At 37.6% G+C, this 18,233-nt stretch overlaps 1 protein-coding gene across 2 annotated transcripts in view; it reads right to left on the bottom strand.

The window, feature by feature from the left end:
- Positions 1-630: 630 nt before the first annotated feature.
- ZDHHC21 (zinc finger DHHC-type palmitoyltransferase 21) overlaps positions 631-18,233 on the bottom strand; it is a 34,469-nt gene continuing 16,866 nt past the window's right edge. For both annotated transcript variants that reach the window (XM_009640033.2, XM_035895573.1), the window contains 3 exons: positions 16,358-16,474; positions 2,147-2,190; positions 631-1,619 (listed from right to left, as the gene is read on the bottom strand). In XM_009640033.2, the coding sequence (XP_009638328.1) occupies positions 1,487-1,619; positions 2,147-2,190; positions 16,358-16,474 (294 nt within the window). In that variant the 3' untranslated portion in view covers positions 631-1,486. The remainder of the gene's footprint in view (positions 1,620-2,146; positions 2,191-16,357; positions 16,475-18,233) is intronic.

Genomic DNA, 18,233 nt, shown 5'->3' with positions numbered 1-18,233 from the left:
CCTTCTTTTCAAATGAACTGTTCACAATCAATTACTGTCTCCAAACACAGCCTACGCATAGTACATCCTGATTTTCGTGCCTCTTATTACCCTGTTGCATGGCTGTCATTTAAGGTGGATCCCAGTCCTGTTAGACCAAACAAACACAGAATTAACTGGAAACAATGAAGCTGTGAATTTCTCATAAAAATTCACAGAACTTTAAAAATTCACAAGCATCTCATGCTGATACTTGTATAGATACAGAAGGCTGTAATAAATCACGTAATTTTTCCAGATACAGCAAAGCTGCGCCAGTGATTTCGGAATTGTTATTTCACCAGATGTAATCTTAAGGGTGCTTTCTTTGGTTAACTACTTCCATACTTACAGGGCCCGTAAGAAGCTATGGTACATCAACACAGTACCCTATTAAATCAATTCATATACTTTACTATACATGTTAGTAGCAAATATCTGCATTTATGTATATATATTTTAAAATATTTTCACATAGATTTCCCATATACAAACACTCAGACCGATTCCAGCTAATTGCAACCAAAAAAAAAGTAAATACAAAATTTATAACTTTATTGACAATATACTCTTCTTTATGGTACATTATGCTAACTAATTAAATTTGTACTTTTGAAAAGTAATTATTCTAGTATTTGCACCATACAACTCCTTTGCTGACTTATTGCAAAGAAATCCTTGCGATAAAGGGAAAACATGCTTTCTATCTGCACATTTTACCCTGGAACATTTTATCACTTTTGTTGACATAAAGACATTTTTCACTAAGGTCATATCTATGCAGAAAGATCACTGTACGACGTAAGATCTTTCTAGATAAACACATACATTTTTGTGTATTTCTAAAAGCCTCTCTTGAGAAAGGTTTAGGAAGAAGTCTGCCTCAGTTTTAAATGTTACCTTTTATAGTATGGTGCTGAAGGATTACTATTGCATATCATAAATAAATGGCAGTATCGGGGAATTTTAAACACAGGTAGCAGAAGAAAGTCATGAGTATTATCTAGACAGATAAGACCTGATAAAAACTGATAAAAACACTAATAAAAATTAAAGGCAGAAGAAGAAGACACTTAGTGGGAAATGTAACAAATCAATGCAAAATCTAACAAATCAATGTAAACTTCAGTGTTGCCTACCACAAAAAAAAATATCAAAAGAGCCAGTATCAAACAAATAGAGTAAGACTGCATTCTAGTCACTTGGTTTTGGTATTAACCTCAAAGACAAAAGAAATCCCTTTGGAAAGCTAATTTGAAAGCAAATACGCCTGAACTTAAACACACAAGTTGTATTAATCTCAAAACAGAATCAAGATCACTATTAAAATAAAGCCTGGGGCACATTGTGATGCCTACGATTGGTGGGTGGATTTTAATTGACTCGAAGACTGTCATAGTCCTATTATCATAAAACCTGTAACGCACTTCCAGCATGGAGGACCCATCTGTGCCCACCATCCATCTGTTCAAACGTGATTGGCAAAGTGGTAGGGAACTCGCAGTGGTTGCCTCTGCCTGAAAGGAATGAACCACAGGATCTTCCAGTGAGTGCCAAAAACTTCTGAGAAGGTCTGCTGCCATGGCTTTCGGGGCCTCGATCTACAGAAGACAGCATTATTAGTGAAAGACAGCACGCCCATGGTGCACTTCAGTCAGCTAGAACAATGCAGGTTGGCTGGGGATCCATTGCTGGACTCTGATGAATTGTGTCCCAGCATCACAAATACAGCTTTTCTTTCATTACGGCACGCAGCTGAGACTTAACTTTGGAGAACAGAAATTATCTGTGTCGTCAATCAACCGAAGGCAACTTTTGAAGCAGAGGAGAACCCCAATGAAATGTATGTCAAGACACAGCAGAAAGTGTCTTTTGATCTGTACTTTTGAAAGAAAATACAGATCCATGGGCTTTGGAAGCAACGGGAGCAATGTGAGGCTACTTTGTGTACAACCAATATTAAAAGATTAGTGAGCCTCTGCTAGAGATGGGAAGTACAAGGCACAGTACCGTGCAAAATAATCCTAACGGTGCCTTCAGTTCCTTTTCTCTCTCACACTGTTAAAAAAAAAAGCAGCTACTCCTTTAGCTTTGCAGCAAATAAATGTAGACATTTTACAGCACTTACATGTCTTCACAACAGTTTGACATTTTTTCTATACTTGTAGTGTCCTGTTGAAAAGAAAACACAAAGGAAAAGTATTTATTTCATTCCTAACTGTTCAAATGTCACTATGAAAGCAACTAAATAAAGCAGGGAATCAGTTCGTAGTGTACATGGCTTTGGCCTTAGTCCAGCAGGTTACGTATTACTCATACGCCATATTAAACAGCTGTGCACACAAATATACTCAGTCTGTTAAATCATTTTCACAAGCACGATGTGGAACTGTACTGTGTCATTTTACTACAATAGCACGTACCACAGAATGTCAACAAAAACTTACAGCATTATTGCAGCTAAAATTAATACAGATATTACAATTAATTCATGGGACATTTGGAAGTAACGTGTGTAAGGTACACTCACAAGCACCTATTCCAGACTTGGAGTAGTCCACTGAGATAACCCTGGGAAAATTTAGTAAAATGCAACCATTAACAGACCTAGTATTTTGAAAAGCAGGAGCTATTAAGAAGTTTTAAAATAGATATCTTCATGAGTATTATAATGCAAACAGCACCACTAGGAATATAACATCAGTTTCCATACTCTGTACAGGTAAATACCAAATGCAAAAAATAGTCTCTTAAACAAAAAGTAAATAATGTGCAGAGTGAAGGCACCCCTGCAGCTAACAGTAAGTTAAATTAATACTTTACTTTTCTGAACATGATTAATTTAATGAGTCACAAAGTTTTATAATTAACAAATCAATTTAAGCTTAGATGATCCCCAAATAAAACTTTTAAAACTGCCAGCAACAGTACTTTTCCCTCCCTTTTACACTACATCTTTAATAAAAAAGCTTGCTTTGTAAGTGAGCATCACTTCGATTTTAACTCCAGCAGTATTAGTGGTTTCAATGCACATCTATAGTTCATTATGTCCCAAAATCACTCCTGAGGTCCAGAATACAATGACTGAAATAATATTTCTCATGATTCCATCTCTTCATGGCAGCTTGCTATTTCCCTTCACTGTTTATCGACTTAGGCACGCACATCATGTGCCTGCCAGATTACACTAGCATTTGAATGAAACCGAGAGCTAGTCTCCATTGTCCCAGCCACAGAGACACACACAAGGGCTGTGGTTTAATTAGGCTGCGACTTCATTGTCATCTGGAAGCACCACCTAGCAATAAATCCATACTGTGTTCTTTGATTGTTCCTGCCATCGGAGCATCCAGTTCCGTGCAGGTACTGCTGAGATTCTGCCACCGTCTTTCGTAAGGCTCTGAAGGGGAAGGGTTCAAACCTGAGAGGGGAATAGCATCAAGGGAGCTGCTTCCCTGCTTCACCAGATATGGCTGGCCTCAACTGCCCTTGCCAAATTTTCTCCCTCTAAACCCCGTTCCTAGCTCTGATGAGTTTTGGAACAGTATCCCTTACCCCATGCTAAATGGCAAAAAAACCCCCTTAATTCTGCCCAAGACCTACCCAGCTGAATTCCAGATGCGCTATCACAAAGAAGTCCCCTCTTCCCACGCCAACCCACGAGGACGGGCGAGTTGTCCCCCATCTGTGCCGGGAAGGCACACGCCTGCCACAGCCTGAACAAACCCTCCTGGCCCCGTCCTTAAGTGGAGGTGAACAACCGGGAGAGCGGGCAGGACCGGAGGCAGCAGACTGTAAATACTGTCTGGTGCTTCAATTCCCACAGGTCAACTGCTTCTCCTCTCTGCATTTCGGGCCCGTCTGGCTTATTCCCCCTCACCTGCCATGGGAGAGCATGACAAGATGCCAGCTGTTCTCCTGGCTGGGGCACGACCTGGCTGCACGGCCATGGGGCGTTCTGCTTCCACGGGCTGGCTTTTCGTCCAGCTCTCATCAGAACAAAACACCGCCTTTTCTGGCCAGGGAAAACCACACACAGCTTTCTGAATGAAAAGGACTAAATGAACACAGATACGACTTCCATGACTTTTCAGCGAGGTTGTAACAGCGTTTGCCTGAGATGCTGTAGCTCCTTTCCTAACTGCAAAAGTATCTCAGCTCCAGGCATGATCCTCTGGTCACATCAAAGCTGTCAACCTGATAGTACAAAATGGTATCGGTATGTTTGAAAGCAATGATTACTAATGATGTTTTGTACAAGAGTAGCACACTAGTCCGGACTATAATTGATTTCTAGCTATTAAAGATTTATGGTATCATTTCACAAAAGGAGCCTTAAAACAGCTTTGGGTACAGAAGTAACGTAACAAAACAATAATTTAAATATGGCTTTTTGCTATCTTTGTCCATGTTTTTTTATTAATATGTTTGTACTGCTCCCTAAAATACTGTATTTGAGATGTTTGGAGGAATTCCCAGGTTGGGAACCGGGGGTTGTATTTCTTTTTGTTACCATAGCACGTTATCAAGACCTGAAAGATACTCATCAGGGTCTGCTGCTCTCAAAAATGTAACCCATTAAATGAATGAACTAAGTGAAAGCACCAAAACACGAACTGCAGAGAATGCCTGTAAGAAAAGACTGTCAAGCTTCCACACCTCTAAAACATACTAAAGATTTTAGTTGAATAGGAAGTTAATGGAAATCCTCCCTTCCTTCCTCCCTTCCTTCCTTCCTTCCTCCATTAAAATGCCAACATCTACTACAGAATACTTTTCTTTTACAGTAGAGGAATTGGGACTGAGCAGTGAATCCTTCGCTTCTGAGATACTTTTTCAGAATTAAAAAACTTTATAGCCACATTTTAAAAGCTGTGAACTAGGGCTGGAGGGAATGGGAGGAAGCATCTCTCTCTGAAGTTTAGCTGCTTAATAAGCACTGGTGACTGAACTCAAGAAACCAAATTCCCTGCACAGCTTCCCTCCCCCAACACTGCTGCCAAACAGCTGGGCTCATTTGAAATGTACATCCATTTGAAAGTGAACCAATTTACCTTTTCACATGAAAAGTTAAACTTCACAGCACCCCATGAAACTTGGTAGCCCCTCTGGAGGCAGGAGACAAAGGAAAGGGAGAGGACCACAGTTGAATTTTGGATTATTACTTCAGGCTTTCTTTTCAGACAGATGAATTGTTCTTCTTTTGGAGACAGGACAACCAGAATAACCACTATTCTTCCGAATGACAAGGTGTTCTGTTCATTAACACATCTCACGAATGGCTTTCAACCAGGATATCATCTGTCTCAATTACACATTCATGTATACCAAGGTTTTGCTACAATATCAGTATTACTGTGTTCAGCCTAAGAGGCTTTGGCTGTCTGCATCTACTACCAGCTTGGATTACTATTAATACAAATAGAACTCTGCTAAGATTCCCCCCCCCCTCCCACCATCCCCAACTCACAGCTAATGCTGATGTTAAAATCTTTTGGAGAACTGGCACTCATACAAAAGTTGAAAATAACTTGGTATGAGCAAGCATGGCTTATCAATAGAGTCCTAGTAATCTCTGTCTCCAAAAATCCTATACAATTTACAATTGCATCCAAGATGAAATTGACTAACCCACAACTGATTAATTTCACACGATGAGTCACGTGGACCCCCCCCAAAGTCATCATCCAGATTGGAAACGACTATTGTTCCTGCACCTGGTTGTGAAGAGATACGTACCCACTGATAAGCTTCCTAAAGCAACTAGGAAAAAAAAAAAATCCTAACTTAGTGAGAAAGGCAGAAAAAAATAGAGGAAATAAACACACCAATCATCAACAACGTATCACTTTAAAACACCAGTAAAAGGGCAAAGGGTTCAGATTCTGCTGAGGGGATGAGGCATGTTTTTTTGCTTTGAGGACTTGACTACAAGTCTGCAAGAGCAGCTCATCTACTCTAAGTGAAGTAAGCCACTGCCACAGCCAAGACTGTTATGAGAGGCATGGAGAGACGTCTGTAAGAGCACGGACTGAATTCTGCAGACCAACTTAACGATTCATTTGTACATGAATGCACCTGTGTTAGCTGCTAAGAGGAATATATCCTTCACATCTGTATTTTTAATTAGCATAACCAACTGCCTGAAAAAACAGGTTTTTTAAAAAATCACATGCACTGTTAACAAACTGTACTGTAGGATGGGATTCATCATGAGCTAATTTGTCATGGAAGAAGCACATGGAAAGAATATTTTCCTCTCACTGATTCATGTTTTCCAAAGGCAAAGCTGCAATTTGTAACTCACAGGACTAACTCCAAGGCACGCAGCCACAATGTCTGTTCAATTTTCCTTCTGTGTTTGCTTAAAGCGACATGTAATCAATACAGCTCTATTTAATACTTGCAATATAAGAATGTAAACATTACGCCCTGCTTTCTTCATAGAGTACTTTCATGAAAGAGAGAAAAATAAACAAAACCTGCAAGCCTTCCTGGATTTGCAGCCGTTGCTGTTATCCAAAAGTGCAAGACATCCTCTAGCTGAACAATACATTTTTTCATTCCTTCTACCTAGCATCCCTTTGTTGTCTGTATGTGTGCAACTGAAGAATAGAAAATACTGAACATCTCATAGGAAGAATACTTCCCATTTGAGAAATTTTCCTTTCTGGCAGTCATTACATTTTGGGTTTAGATTCGGCAACTATTTAGTACTGTTTTCTTAATCTAGACTTCTCACATAAGAAAATATGATTAATTTTATCAATTGCAATTAGGTTCAGCCTAGTTCAGTTTTAACTTTAAATCCCTAAATCAGAGAACTGTGTTCAAAATGAGAAATGAAACTACACTATGCTCTGTCTAGGGAATACTCCTACACTCCTCTGTGCTCTGATGAATTTAGTTAAATAGATTTAGTCAGATTATTAGAAAATGATTCAATGAAAAGGAAACACCTGATAAGAAATTAGGAACACATCTACAAAGAAGCTGATACAAATAGATCTCTTTCCTTCAGTCAAAACCCCATGGTGTGTTAGGTGCAGATAGCTGCATGACAGCAAGACACATGACAAAACGTGTTATTTTTCTGGATACTTACCAATACCTTCCTGAGACAAAAATATTAAGAAAAAAAATGCTCAGGAAGGCAGCTGTTGCCCTTCCTCACACAGAAGCCATTTTATTGGTCTGATGTCTAAATCTGACATGCAATATTTAAACTTGACGACTTATTTTGACTAAAGGTACTTCATTTACTATTGAGGAAAATAACTGAGTTGTAAAAGGACTTCTTCCTTGAGTGATAAGCAGGGGATATTTTTGGCATTATATTTTTGACTCTCTGCACAGTATAAAATCTCTTTGACTAAATTTTCTAACTTACCCTTCTCCTTAACATTGTAAATAATAAATTTCAATAGAAGTATTCCCACTTTACCTAAAGCCATGTTATGATCTGAATAAAACAGATGAGATCATTTGCCACTTAGTATGTCTTACACTTGAGTTTATTCTTATATTTTAAGTGGCTCATGAAAGAGTTTTTTTTAAATAAACTAAAATTTTATTTTGATGGCAAATAGGTGTTTAAGACTGTCAGGATACATTCATTAAAAATGTTAAACCAATTGCTAGCCTATTTGAGAAAAATAAGGTAAAAATACAAAAGACAGTTAACAAAATCCCATTCACAGACCAGGACATCACTAATTCCTGACAATTTAATTTATAGGACTTTATAAGGTCTTCTAATAGGAGATTTACCTATAGGTGGATTAAAGGTACAGACAGTAAAAGGGGAAGGGATAAGAGTAACGGGGAAGATACAGACAGATAACATTGACATGAACTTATTTTCTGTTACATCTGTAATTTCAAATTACTATTTGGATTTAAACTTTATATACCTTTTGCTGTCCCTCTACAATTACTATATATCCTACACTTTATTATAGCCAGGTAAAGAATACGTTTGCCTGGGAATCCTAATTTCCACTTCCAATCCTGATTTCTTCAGTGCTAAACTTAATTATGAGTATTAATAATACTTCCTTGATTACATTTCTGCCATGTTTGAAAAAGCAGGAAAAGCCCTTAGTATTTCACTAATCAAAACAGTATTTAATAGATTATCTGATTAAAGATATGATTAGAAATATTTTTAAGATACTTGTTTTTAAAGACAAAAAGCATTTTACCACAACTACATCACTTGTGCACTCTGTATATTAAAACAGCAATGGATCAACACTATGAAATATGCAAAGAACTAAAAAGCCTTTGGTTTTATTAATAGAGTAACTGCAGTTACATTTTCATTATTTTGCACTTCAACATTTGTAAAATTTTGTCTGACTTACTGATTACACAAAGAATTTATAATTTCTCACTGGCATTTTTATTGTTTGCATTTCACTTTTGCATTATACTCTTAAATGAAATTATACTCCTAATGAAAATTAACTGCTTGAAAACATTACTTTGGGATAAATGTATCAGAGAATTAACTTGTACAACTCCCATATTTTTCCAGTTTCCTTAAAAGGAAGCTTTTGTCCTTTTGAGAAGAAAAGAAGCTCTGAGCAAAACAAATAATGTTCCTTACTACATGCTCACTGTAAATACCAGTCACACTAAGCAAAACAGTTAAAATATATGAATCGGTAAGTTCAAGACGTTCATGTGGAGATGGATCTGTTTACAAGAACAACAAAAAATAGCTAGCAAAATACGTTCACTACTTGAAGGTGAAAAGGAGAAACACTGCAACAATAATAAAACATAGCACTTCACAAATATGAACATTTAAAAATGCTTCTAAGGGGAAAAATTTACGTGGTAGGCATCATACTGTGCACCAGACAGACTGTTGAACACCAGCTGTTAAACTGTTTTCCCTTCCATCCTCCCCAAAGCAAATAAGGGGAAATTTCTCTCTATCACATCCACACAGTAGTGATGCACCAGGATATTGGCATATCACTGTACACCATTCAAACAGTTAATTAACAGGAAATCCCGGTAGCATTAATTAAATTAATAAAGTCACTGTCCGCTCAGTTTGTAATAATACATCCACTACCTTGCACACAGACCACATGGTATCTATTAAATTTGTAAAAGCCCATCCATTACATAGTTCTGCCCCAGAGAAACAAGTTAATTACTAAATAATTTTAATGAAGAGTTTTTCTCTGCAATACTAACACACAAAAATCACGTAAAATCCTATCTGATGGGCTGCAGTGGAAAGATGAAGAAAAAATTCTTTAATTCTACATAAATACTTTGTTTGAACATATGGAAAAACGAAAACACAAACTGTTTAGTGTTTGAAATAAAAAACAATCAAAGGTAATCCTTTAAAATTAGGGTTCAGATTAGTCTCTGCAAAGGATGCTGTTTAACTGAAACATCTGGTAGTGTTACGTTGAGAGACAGGCCTTTTTTAACTTTGGAAATGAGATTAGTAGATCAGTTATTTGTAAGTGTCCAAGTAATTTCTAATTATTTTATCTGGGTCACAGATAATCCGCTTTTACAGGGCTCCCACAATGACATCAGAGGATCACTGCTGAACTGATTATCCTGTTACCTTCCACCATCCATGGGAAGACGGGATTTTCCTTTTGTACAGAGACTGAGAAAGAAGTGGCTGATTGCTTCAGACAGGTGGCAGCCAGCAAAATAAAGAACACCACAGATCTTGAGAGGAAGAAAGCCTCACATATGCAAAAGGTACCAGCCTTAAAAAAGGTCAGCAAATTGAGTACTTCTTAGTAGTGTCTGGTGCAATTTAAAACCTCACTGGATGTGAACAAACATCAAAATAATCAGACAAGCCACAGTTTAAAAAACCATGCCATATTATTTATTACTTGTTTGACACTAATGCCTTGTAGATCAAACGCAGCCAATGTCAGAATCTTACTGTATAAATAGAAAAATTGGTTTGTAACATCACTTGACTGTTGAAGTGACATGAAAGACAGACACAAGTACTTTCTTAAAGCAAAAATGGAACAAGAGAAACGCAAATATCAGGGCTAGTCTAGTACTAATATACACACAAGAATCCTGACAGTTCCACCTTTTTAAAAGAGCCTGAATTGCAGCTCTCTACCTCCTACAGAAAATCAGAAATTGTCTGTAGTTGATGAAAAGAGACTTTTTTTTCCTAGGTGAATTTATGCTTTTCCTATGAATACATGAATAAATATGCTGGTTATGCCTTTTATAGGAAAACAAGCGCCTGTTATATATACAAAAATATCAAATGAGAAAGGACTTCTTAAAAAACGTGTCAAGAAAATATGTTTTGAGAAAGCAAGCAAGTTCCTGGATACCATTTGATTAAGCTTGCAACTCAATTTTATTATTTGATATGAGGATAACTACAGAAAAAAGTAACTGGAAATAAAATCGAGTAACACAGATATGTCCTGCTCAAGATTTTCTTCTAGGTTAAGTGCAAAGTATTCTTTTCTAGAAAAACTGCATTTGCCATTGCAATACGATGTCATTAATAGGTATAGGCAGTAGTTGCATAAGACAGTATATGTTTTGGATGTTTTTTGTGGAAAATTTAAAAATTTTCTGAATTGGAACTATCTCAACCAAAATTATAATTTAACTATAAATACTGTTTTTACTATTTACAACAAACCACCAAATGAAAACCCACCTCTCTACCTTCATGGAGTTTGAAATAATTGCTTGCGGGAGTAGAAGCAGCTAGAAGTAGTCTGAAGTAAAGGAGTACCAATAATTTTTTTTTTTTTAAAAAAAGGTGTTTCTTCTAGGTGATTCTACGTAGGAGAACAATTAGTTTTTTCTAGGATGCAACTGCCAACATTTTTTTAGTTTTTCCTTTTTTACTTACTGTTTTAGGCTAAGATTGCTTTTACTTCTCAAGCAAAGTCATTAAAAAACATTGTGCTGCCTGGGAATGTAAGAATACAAGCTCATTTCCAGTTAAAGAATATAAAATTTGAATTTGCAGTGCAAGCAATGACAGGGAATAGAGGACTGGAAAAGCAAGCACCAAGCACAGAAGATAAGCAGGCCTTCAATATAAATGCATGATCATTTTGGAAATTACATCAGACAGTGCTTTCGTCATGGGTGAAACTGGTTTCTTCCACTCAGTTCTCTAGAAACATGAAAATTATAAGAAGACTAGTTGTTATGCTGAGATTTTAAGAAAAGTATCTTCTTAGGATCCTAGAGATCCTAAATTAGGATCTTAAATTTCTCCCCAATTCAGAGACTTCTTAATTAGAGAAAACTTATTAAAGAGAACTTAGATACCTCTATTTCCAAAGTATGCAAATAAAAGTTCCCCAAAAGCAATCTGAGGTACATGCTGGAAGAAGTGCTAAAATTCACGACGACGATGAGAGTAAAGGCAAACAGAGCTTGGAGAAAGCAACTGGAGAAGGAGGATGAAGAGAGCCATGTGCCCCTTCTGCCAGAAGTGTGTTTCACATATGCTAGTTTCTAGGGAGAAAGCACTAATCCCGTCCACAGAGGCCACCTCAGCTGCTCCCCTCTTCATCAGAACAATTCATGTCAGAAGTTCCTCTAAGGACAGTTTTTGCCAACCAGCTGTTCCCCTCTCATTGTAGGAAGTCACCTCCCTTGCTCTTTGGCTTCCTGGACCTCCAGATGAGATAGGAATGCCTTGTGCTAATGATACCCTAACAGTGATTCCACAGTGCAAGATGGTAAACCTACTCAGAGACATTACTGCATGTTAGGTGACTTGGTCTGTTAATCACCTTCTCAAGCAGTCCAGCCTTAAGAACATTCTCTGTGTAAGAGCCAAATTTGAGTACACAGGTTACAAAGTTCTCATTTTTAACAGCGAGCATTTTTTCCAAGCATCTTAGTATCTGTTGAACACACATGAAACAGGATAACAGCAGATTACACGCTTCTTTTTTTTTCTTAAAGAACTTTTACATAATTTATTTACTGTTATAACCAATGAGTTATGCAATGATAGACACAGATCAGCCAACTGCACACCACCACTGAGTTTTGGAAAGTGCCAGCACACACAGCAGAGTATTTCACCTGCACCTCATAACGTGCTGCTTTGCCTTCCTGTTTTACCTACTGCCCTGTTCCAGAAAAACATGCTGGAGTCTATCACATATATCCTTTCCATTACATGTTCAGTTGGACATTTTCTGACTTCCAAAAAAAATTATCAAAGAGGTGAAAATGCCAGTATTTCCCCTTAAAATCCTATGAAAAACTTCTGCTTGTTCTTATGGCTTGTCAAGCTATCACTTAGCTCAGTTCTTGTGAAGAGCAACTCTGCTTATAAAAATGCTGCATACAAAGGTCACTTAATGCAAATTAATTCCACACATTCAACTTTATCTGTCTTGCTGCTGTGGCAAAAGGAAAAACTTCTGTAAACATGAAGAATCAGCATGGGTGCTCTGACCTAGGGTATGTACCCAGCTTCATGATGCATGCTACATTCCAATCATTTACATTTGAACAGAGCCATCAGACTGTGGACATCAACCGTAAAGGAAGGTCGAAGTTGCCATTTAGCTTCGTTGCCATTTCAGGTCCTAGGTTCCTTATTACTGATGACACTATGGGAGGAAGAACGAGTCTGTAGTTCCATTTATCCCAAGTTGCTCCTGTGAGACCGACAGTAAGCAGAGCACATTCTGTGTATGTGGAAGACATGGAAAGACCAAGAACTGGGGATTTTTTTCAATATGCCCATTCAATATTTCTGGAAACAGCTAGCCCTAGCTTTATATTGCTTATACCAACTGGCAGAAGCTACTGGCTCGGTTTCTGGAAAATTGTATCATGACGGTCAAGCAAGTTTACCTTATGCAGCATCAGGAAGTTTTGCTACAAAAGGGTCAAAGTTTGATAAATCTTGAGTTCATTTTTCTTTCCAAAAATACAGTTTTGGCAGCATTTGAAATAGAGGTAAGTAATACCATTAAACCACAACAAACCTGAACTTGCTGGATTCATTTAGCAACAGTATGCATCAGTCATAGTTTAGATCACAGAGCTGCAATGCTGATTGTTATTTAAAAATAACTTTTATCCAAGAGCTGTGGAATTAATCTTGGCTTGATGTTAAACTGCAAACACAGGCATGGAGCACGAACTAGGAAAATGTTTATTATCTGTTTTCCTGTACAAGCGCAAGTTAGAGTAGCTCTGCTTCACCTTTTTCAAAAGGCCCATGCTCTGGTCCACCTTTCTTGCACACAATTGGGGAGCTTCAGCAATCACTGATATTAATGCTCTCAAGAATTAGCTATGGAGCAATTAATATAACATGAATGTTTTAACTGTGCGTATCTATGCCTTTAAGTGTCTTTCTTTTAAATTGACCTCAAGTCAACATTATTACACTTCAATGATTGTGTTTTGCCATTAAATACATTTTGATCCTTATACTAAGTTTAATTTCATCATGAATTCATTATTTTAAAAAGAGCTCATTTCAGATAGAATTTGCTTAGTGTATACTGGAAGGTTAGATGCTGAACAGTAACTCCAGCGTAGCACACGGTAGGAACATTGCTGTCTCTTAGTGATCATGGTTCATTGCTTCTACAGGACTTGAATGCCTTCCACACTGTGCGCTCCGCACTGGCAGTGGGCAGACCCAGTTTCTTTGTTTCCCTGTTCTATGCATCACAGGCGTGTTTTTGCGGGGCCTGCAGAGAAACTACTCACTCAACTGCTGCCTCCTCCTCTGCCTTTTCCATTGTTTAGCCAAAGCTGCTAGTACATGCTCATGGAGGAAGCAAATCCCCACACTGCAATGCTGACAATCAAAACCCATTTGTACAGAAAGGTTTTCCGACACAACTTGCAGAGTAAGCACAACCTCACCAGACAGATTTGGCTTTGTTCGTTTGAAGTCTGACTAGCTGTTCCCAAGCAGATTTCCTCAAAATGACTGTATTGTTTATGCTTGCCAATTCTATACTCATGAAGAAAGGAATGAAAAGGAAGAAGATGATTGTGGTGCTGGTATGGAAATGCTTTGAGTGGAGGATGGACTAGATGACCTACATTCTTCAATGAATCAACGCAACAGCATCCATGTGGAGTAAATTAATTAAGAGTCCAGAGATCCCAGTAAGGATTTCTACTTCCCCAGCAATCCTAACCCAACAATCCCAAACCTGAAAACTTGTCCATATGAGCCAAGCACAGCAGCCCCTCTGCTACAGGTAGGGCGCAGTGAGAGGCCCTAATGCAGAAGATCTGCACGCTCCAGCATCTGCCTCTCATAGCCCATCCATATCTGCCATAACTGTGGTGCGTTTGTTTCACAAAATTTGGCAAAGAGGACAAAAGAGAGTATCCAGGCATACTGCAGCCCAGCAATCCACAGAATTATGATTTGTGCACATAAAAGGGGGTTGGACTTGAAAATGCTATTAGCCCACATCTGTTCCAGGCTAGTGGCCAGCTCAGTAAGTGCAATGGGATCTACTTCACGGTATATTACACAACTGACATAGAGTAAAGGGGCTTTACAGCACTTCTTGTAAGAGTTTGCAGTGTTGGTAGCAGCCTGACAGTGTTAAGGCTCAGAACGGTGAAAGAACATACTGGGAATTCATGCCTGTTGCAGAGGCAGCACAGTTGGTACCTTGTGTCAGAACAGAAATGATCCAAGTTTCAGATGTATCTGACAGAACTGGGTTCAGTCTGAGAGTTTTTATTTCATGTATGCTAATAGTATCTGAACGGATGCTGATGGCCCCTGCCAAAATTTAGTCCAGCTCCTGGCAGCACACAGAACAGAATGGTAGACTTAGGTTTTGTTCCTTGTTTTCTTCTGTATCGTTTCTGTGTTTTAGTGTTGTACTGATCACATGGCTTTTTGCTCCTTCCCACGTATCCATTTAACAGAGACTAAAAGGACATCCCTATTTCAGCATCTGAACTCTAAGTCTCCCTGAGTTTCTGTCTTCCGCTGCTGGAAGTGAGCAGAATTCAGATGTCTGCCCCACTTCAGCTAGATACCCAGCAAGGCACAGTATCAGATTAGAAAGAAATCCCAACTCTAGAGGATGCAGACACAAAGGTTGTGTGCCAGCTTTTAAACAGGGAAGTGAGAACGTGTCAGCAAGACCCTGGAACAGAAATGAGGCACACAGTAGAGGCCCACAAAGGTAAATCTGTAGACTTGGGGTTTGAGAGAAAGTGCAGAAAGCAGTCTGGTGGAGCAGCTGGACGACGGCAAAAATAATACGCAGCGCAAATACAGTCTCACAAAGAGCAGAAGGCAGTACACTTATATAAAGGTAATACGAGAAAACCAGTATTATTGTTTTATCTAACAGAATTGTTTTATCTAACAGTACTATCCAGTACTATACAGTCATTTTTGTCCTTTATTCCATAAAAAGGAATTACAGAATACAGTTAGGAGGTTTTTCATTATGCACCTACAAAGGTTAATACTGTGTAAACCCTCATAATCCCGAAACAAAATCTCAGCCAGATCTCAATCAGTTGTAGTCACAAAGATGCTGTCAATTTGTACATTATTGTCTTTGAAAAAAAGTTTTGCAGGCCTGATCATATGCCCTTTCAGACATGTACAGATCCAACTAATGTACTTGTTCAACACTGCAGTACTTCAAACACTTCTATAGATTCGCAAGATAACTTTAAAAAATTCACTGGCAGTGATTACCTTCTAATGTACAGAATAGGATGCTACAGCAACAAAAGCTTGTTTCTTGTAGATATTTATTACATTATCGAGTTCATTTTACTGGAAAATTTTTCCATGCAGATGATTTCTTTCTGTACCTTTAAATGCAGAATATGCATTTGGACTGTAAACTGCACATGATTCCATTCCACAGTTTAGTAACTGAAGAGATATAAAAGTAAGCATATTTATTAAAATACTTAACAAAAACTCTGTGTTCTCAGAATGTGTGATGTATCAGTGGGCCTCACTGTCATGAAGTATAATGAGACCAGAGCACATACAAGTTTAAAATAAAAACAAAAATCAAACCCCACAAATACGTACCTTGTACACTGCACAATTCCAGGGCAACATATGGTTTTATTTCACTAATATAGATCATGAATTTGCCTTGAAAGGTGAACTATTAGACACTTGTCTCCAAGGAAGTCTTAAGAAGCCTTCTAACAAGCAAGTGTCTTGACAGAGCACACAACAAAAATAGGTGCCTCATAGTGCAAGTGTTTCTCTATTCTTCCCTTACATGCAATCATTTTCTGCTCTTATTAATTGTATTGAAAATATAACTAATATATACTTCTAGAATTGGATACTTACAGTGAAAATACCCATTAGCTGAGTGTAAAAGAGTCCACTTATTCCACCTAATATTATTAGACCCATGAAGGCAGATATTCTTAGGAGAGCAAGTTCATGTCTAAATACAAAAACATCCTAGAACAAGACAGAAAGAAGAGAAAGACTTTAGCACTTATAAATTGATGTTTGAACTGAGTGGAAATACTAGATAGGAGCTGTTCCCAAAGACTTACAGCTAAAGGCAAATACTGGATTTTTGAGCTACATTGCAAATCATCAACACATTTATGTGCTAAAACTGTAAACCAATAATCTTTTATTTATACCTAACAACAGTTGGGGTTTTTTTGCCAGACTGTTAAAAAACCTCATTCAGATATTTAAGGTTTGGGCATCAATCGAGTTCAAACCAAGTTACTCCTGAATCTTCCATCTCAAGCTGTGCCAGACTGCTACACACAAGCTCCAAAACATAAGAAAACCATTCTGTTAAACAGTTTTATCTACAAGACTGTATGTCTCAGCTTCCAGCCACAGCAAATTTCATTTTAACATCACCTCTTTTGTAATGAAAATAACTACATTCCTAGCTTGACTCTTGAAGATGGTACCTACAAAATCCAAGTATCTGTATTGGATTGGTCTTACTGTAATGCTGTCTATTATCCAACATAAACTTATCTTCATCTTTTAAATTTTGGCCTTAAATGTATTGTTATAATTTTGGATATGGGTCCACAACCGAGCTGCCTCAGGGTACAGGAGAATATGAATTTACTGTGTCAGCTGCTCTGGAAAGCCTGCTCTCACACAGCAGAAAATATGAAAAGTGTAAGAGTTTTATAGATCTTTTTCAAAGGATAAAACACCTTATTTTTATCACAGGAAAACATTTGTACATGGCAGTTACTGTAGATGTACTGCAAGTTCACACTCCATCTTAGCCTTTGATAACGAGTTAACACACCCATTCTCTTATTTATAAGTTACGATTATGTTCTCAAGGCTGTCTTGAATGTACACATCTGTTTTTCCACTTGGAAAAGCCAGATCACAGCAGGAAACTATTAAAACCTTTCAAGTAAACGTTAAATTACAACCAGAACATAAAAGTGAACTGAATGAAAAAAAAACAAAACAGAACACTGCTTTTGAACTTTCCTTCTTTACATTCAACCAGTGGGACTTAAGGAAGAGGAATTCTTAAGACTCAGGAATACTGGGTTTTAATTAAACAGAGAATAGTTACAGCAAATTTTATCTAGTAAAAAAGTCTGATTTTAGATTTAAATTATTTCCACAAAGGTTCAAAATATAAACCCAAGAAAAAAGTTTATACTGGCTACTACAGCTGTGAAGAAAGTCAATGTTTAATGAACAAGTAGGAATCACTAAGTTCACCAACCAAAACAAAAAGCAAACCCCACCAGTCTTTTCTGAACTCATAAGCCAGCTCTTGTTAGTATTGGCCCTTCTTGATGATGTGAAAAAAATATATGCTTCCTTTTTTTTTAATACTCTTCTTACTCAGTTAATGAGTTAATTCAAAGTTAAATCAACCCAAAATAAAAGCATTCATACCAATCTTTATTCCCCTTTCGACCAGCCCACCAGAGCTTTAAAAAAAAGCAAGGTAAGACACAAGTTCTACTAGCTGTAAAATACTTTCACTTCATATCTTCATAGGTATGTTCTTTTATTATGTCAGAAATGTTTTAACATATTCAAACTCAACTTGATAAAAAACAGTGAAATGTAAGAGTGCCAACAGTGAAGTCAAATTCTGGATCTAGAATCACACTCCCCCACCAGACGAAAGTTTGTAACACAGCTCTTAGCATCTCCCCAGCACTCTAATTAGAAAAGTTCCTTCTCTTGAGCATCATCTTCAGCA

This window comes from Egretta garzetta, unplaced genomic scaffold (assembly GCF_000687185.1).
Source record: "Egretta garzetta isolate BGI_Z169 unplaced genomic scaffold, ASM68718v1 scaffold175, whole genome shotgun sequence".
In the NCBI taxonomy this organism is placed as follows: domain Eukaryota; kingdom Metazoa; phylum Chordata; class Aves; order Pelecaniformes; family Ardeidae; genus Egretta; species Egretta garzetta.
Note: the sequence above shows the minus strand (reverse complement) of the source record. Positions and strands in the feature narration are given on the sequence as shown.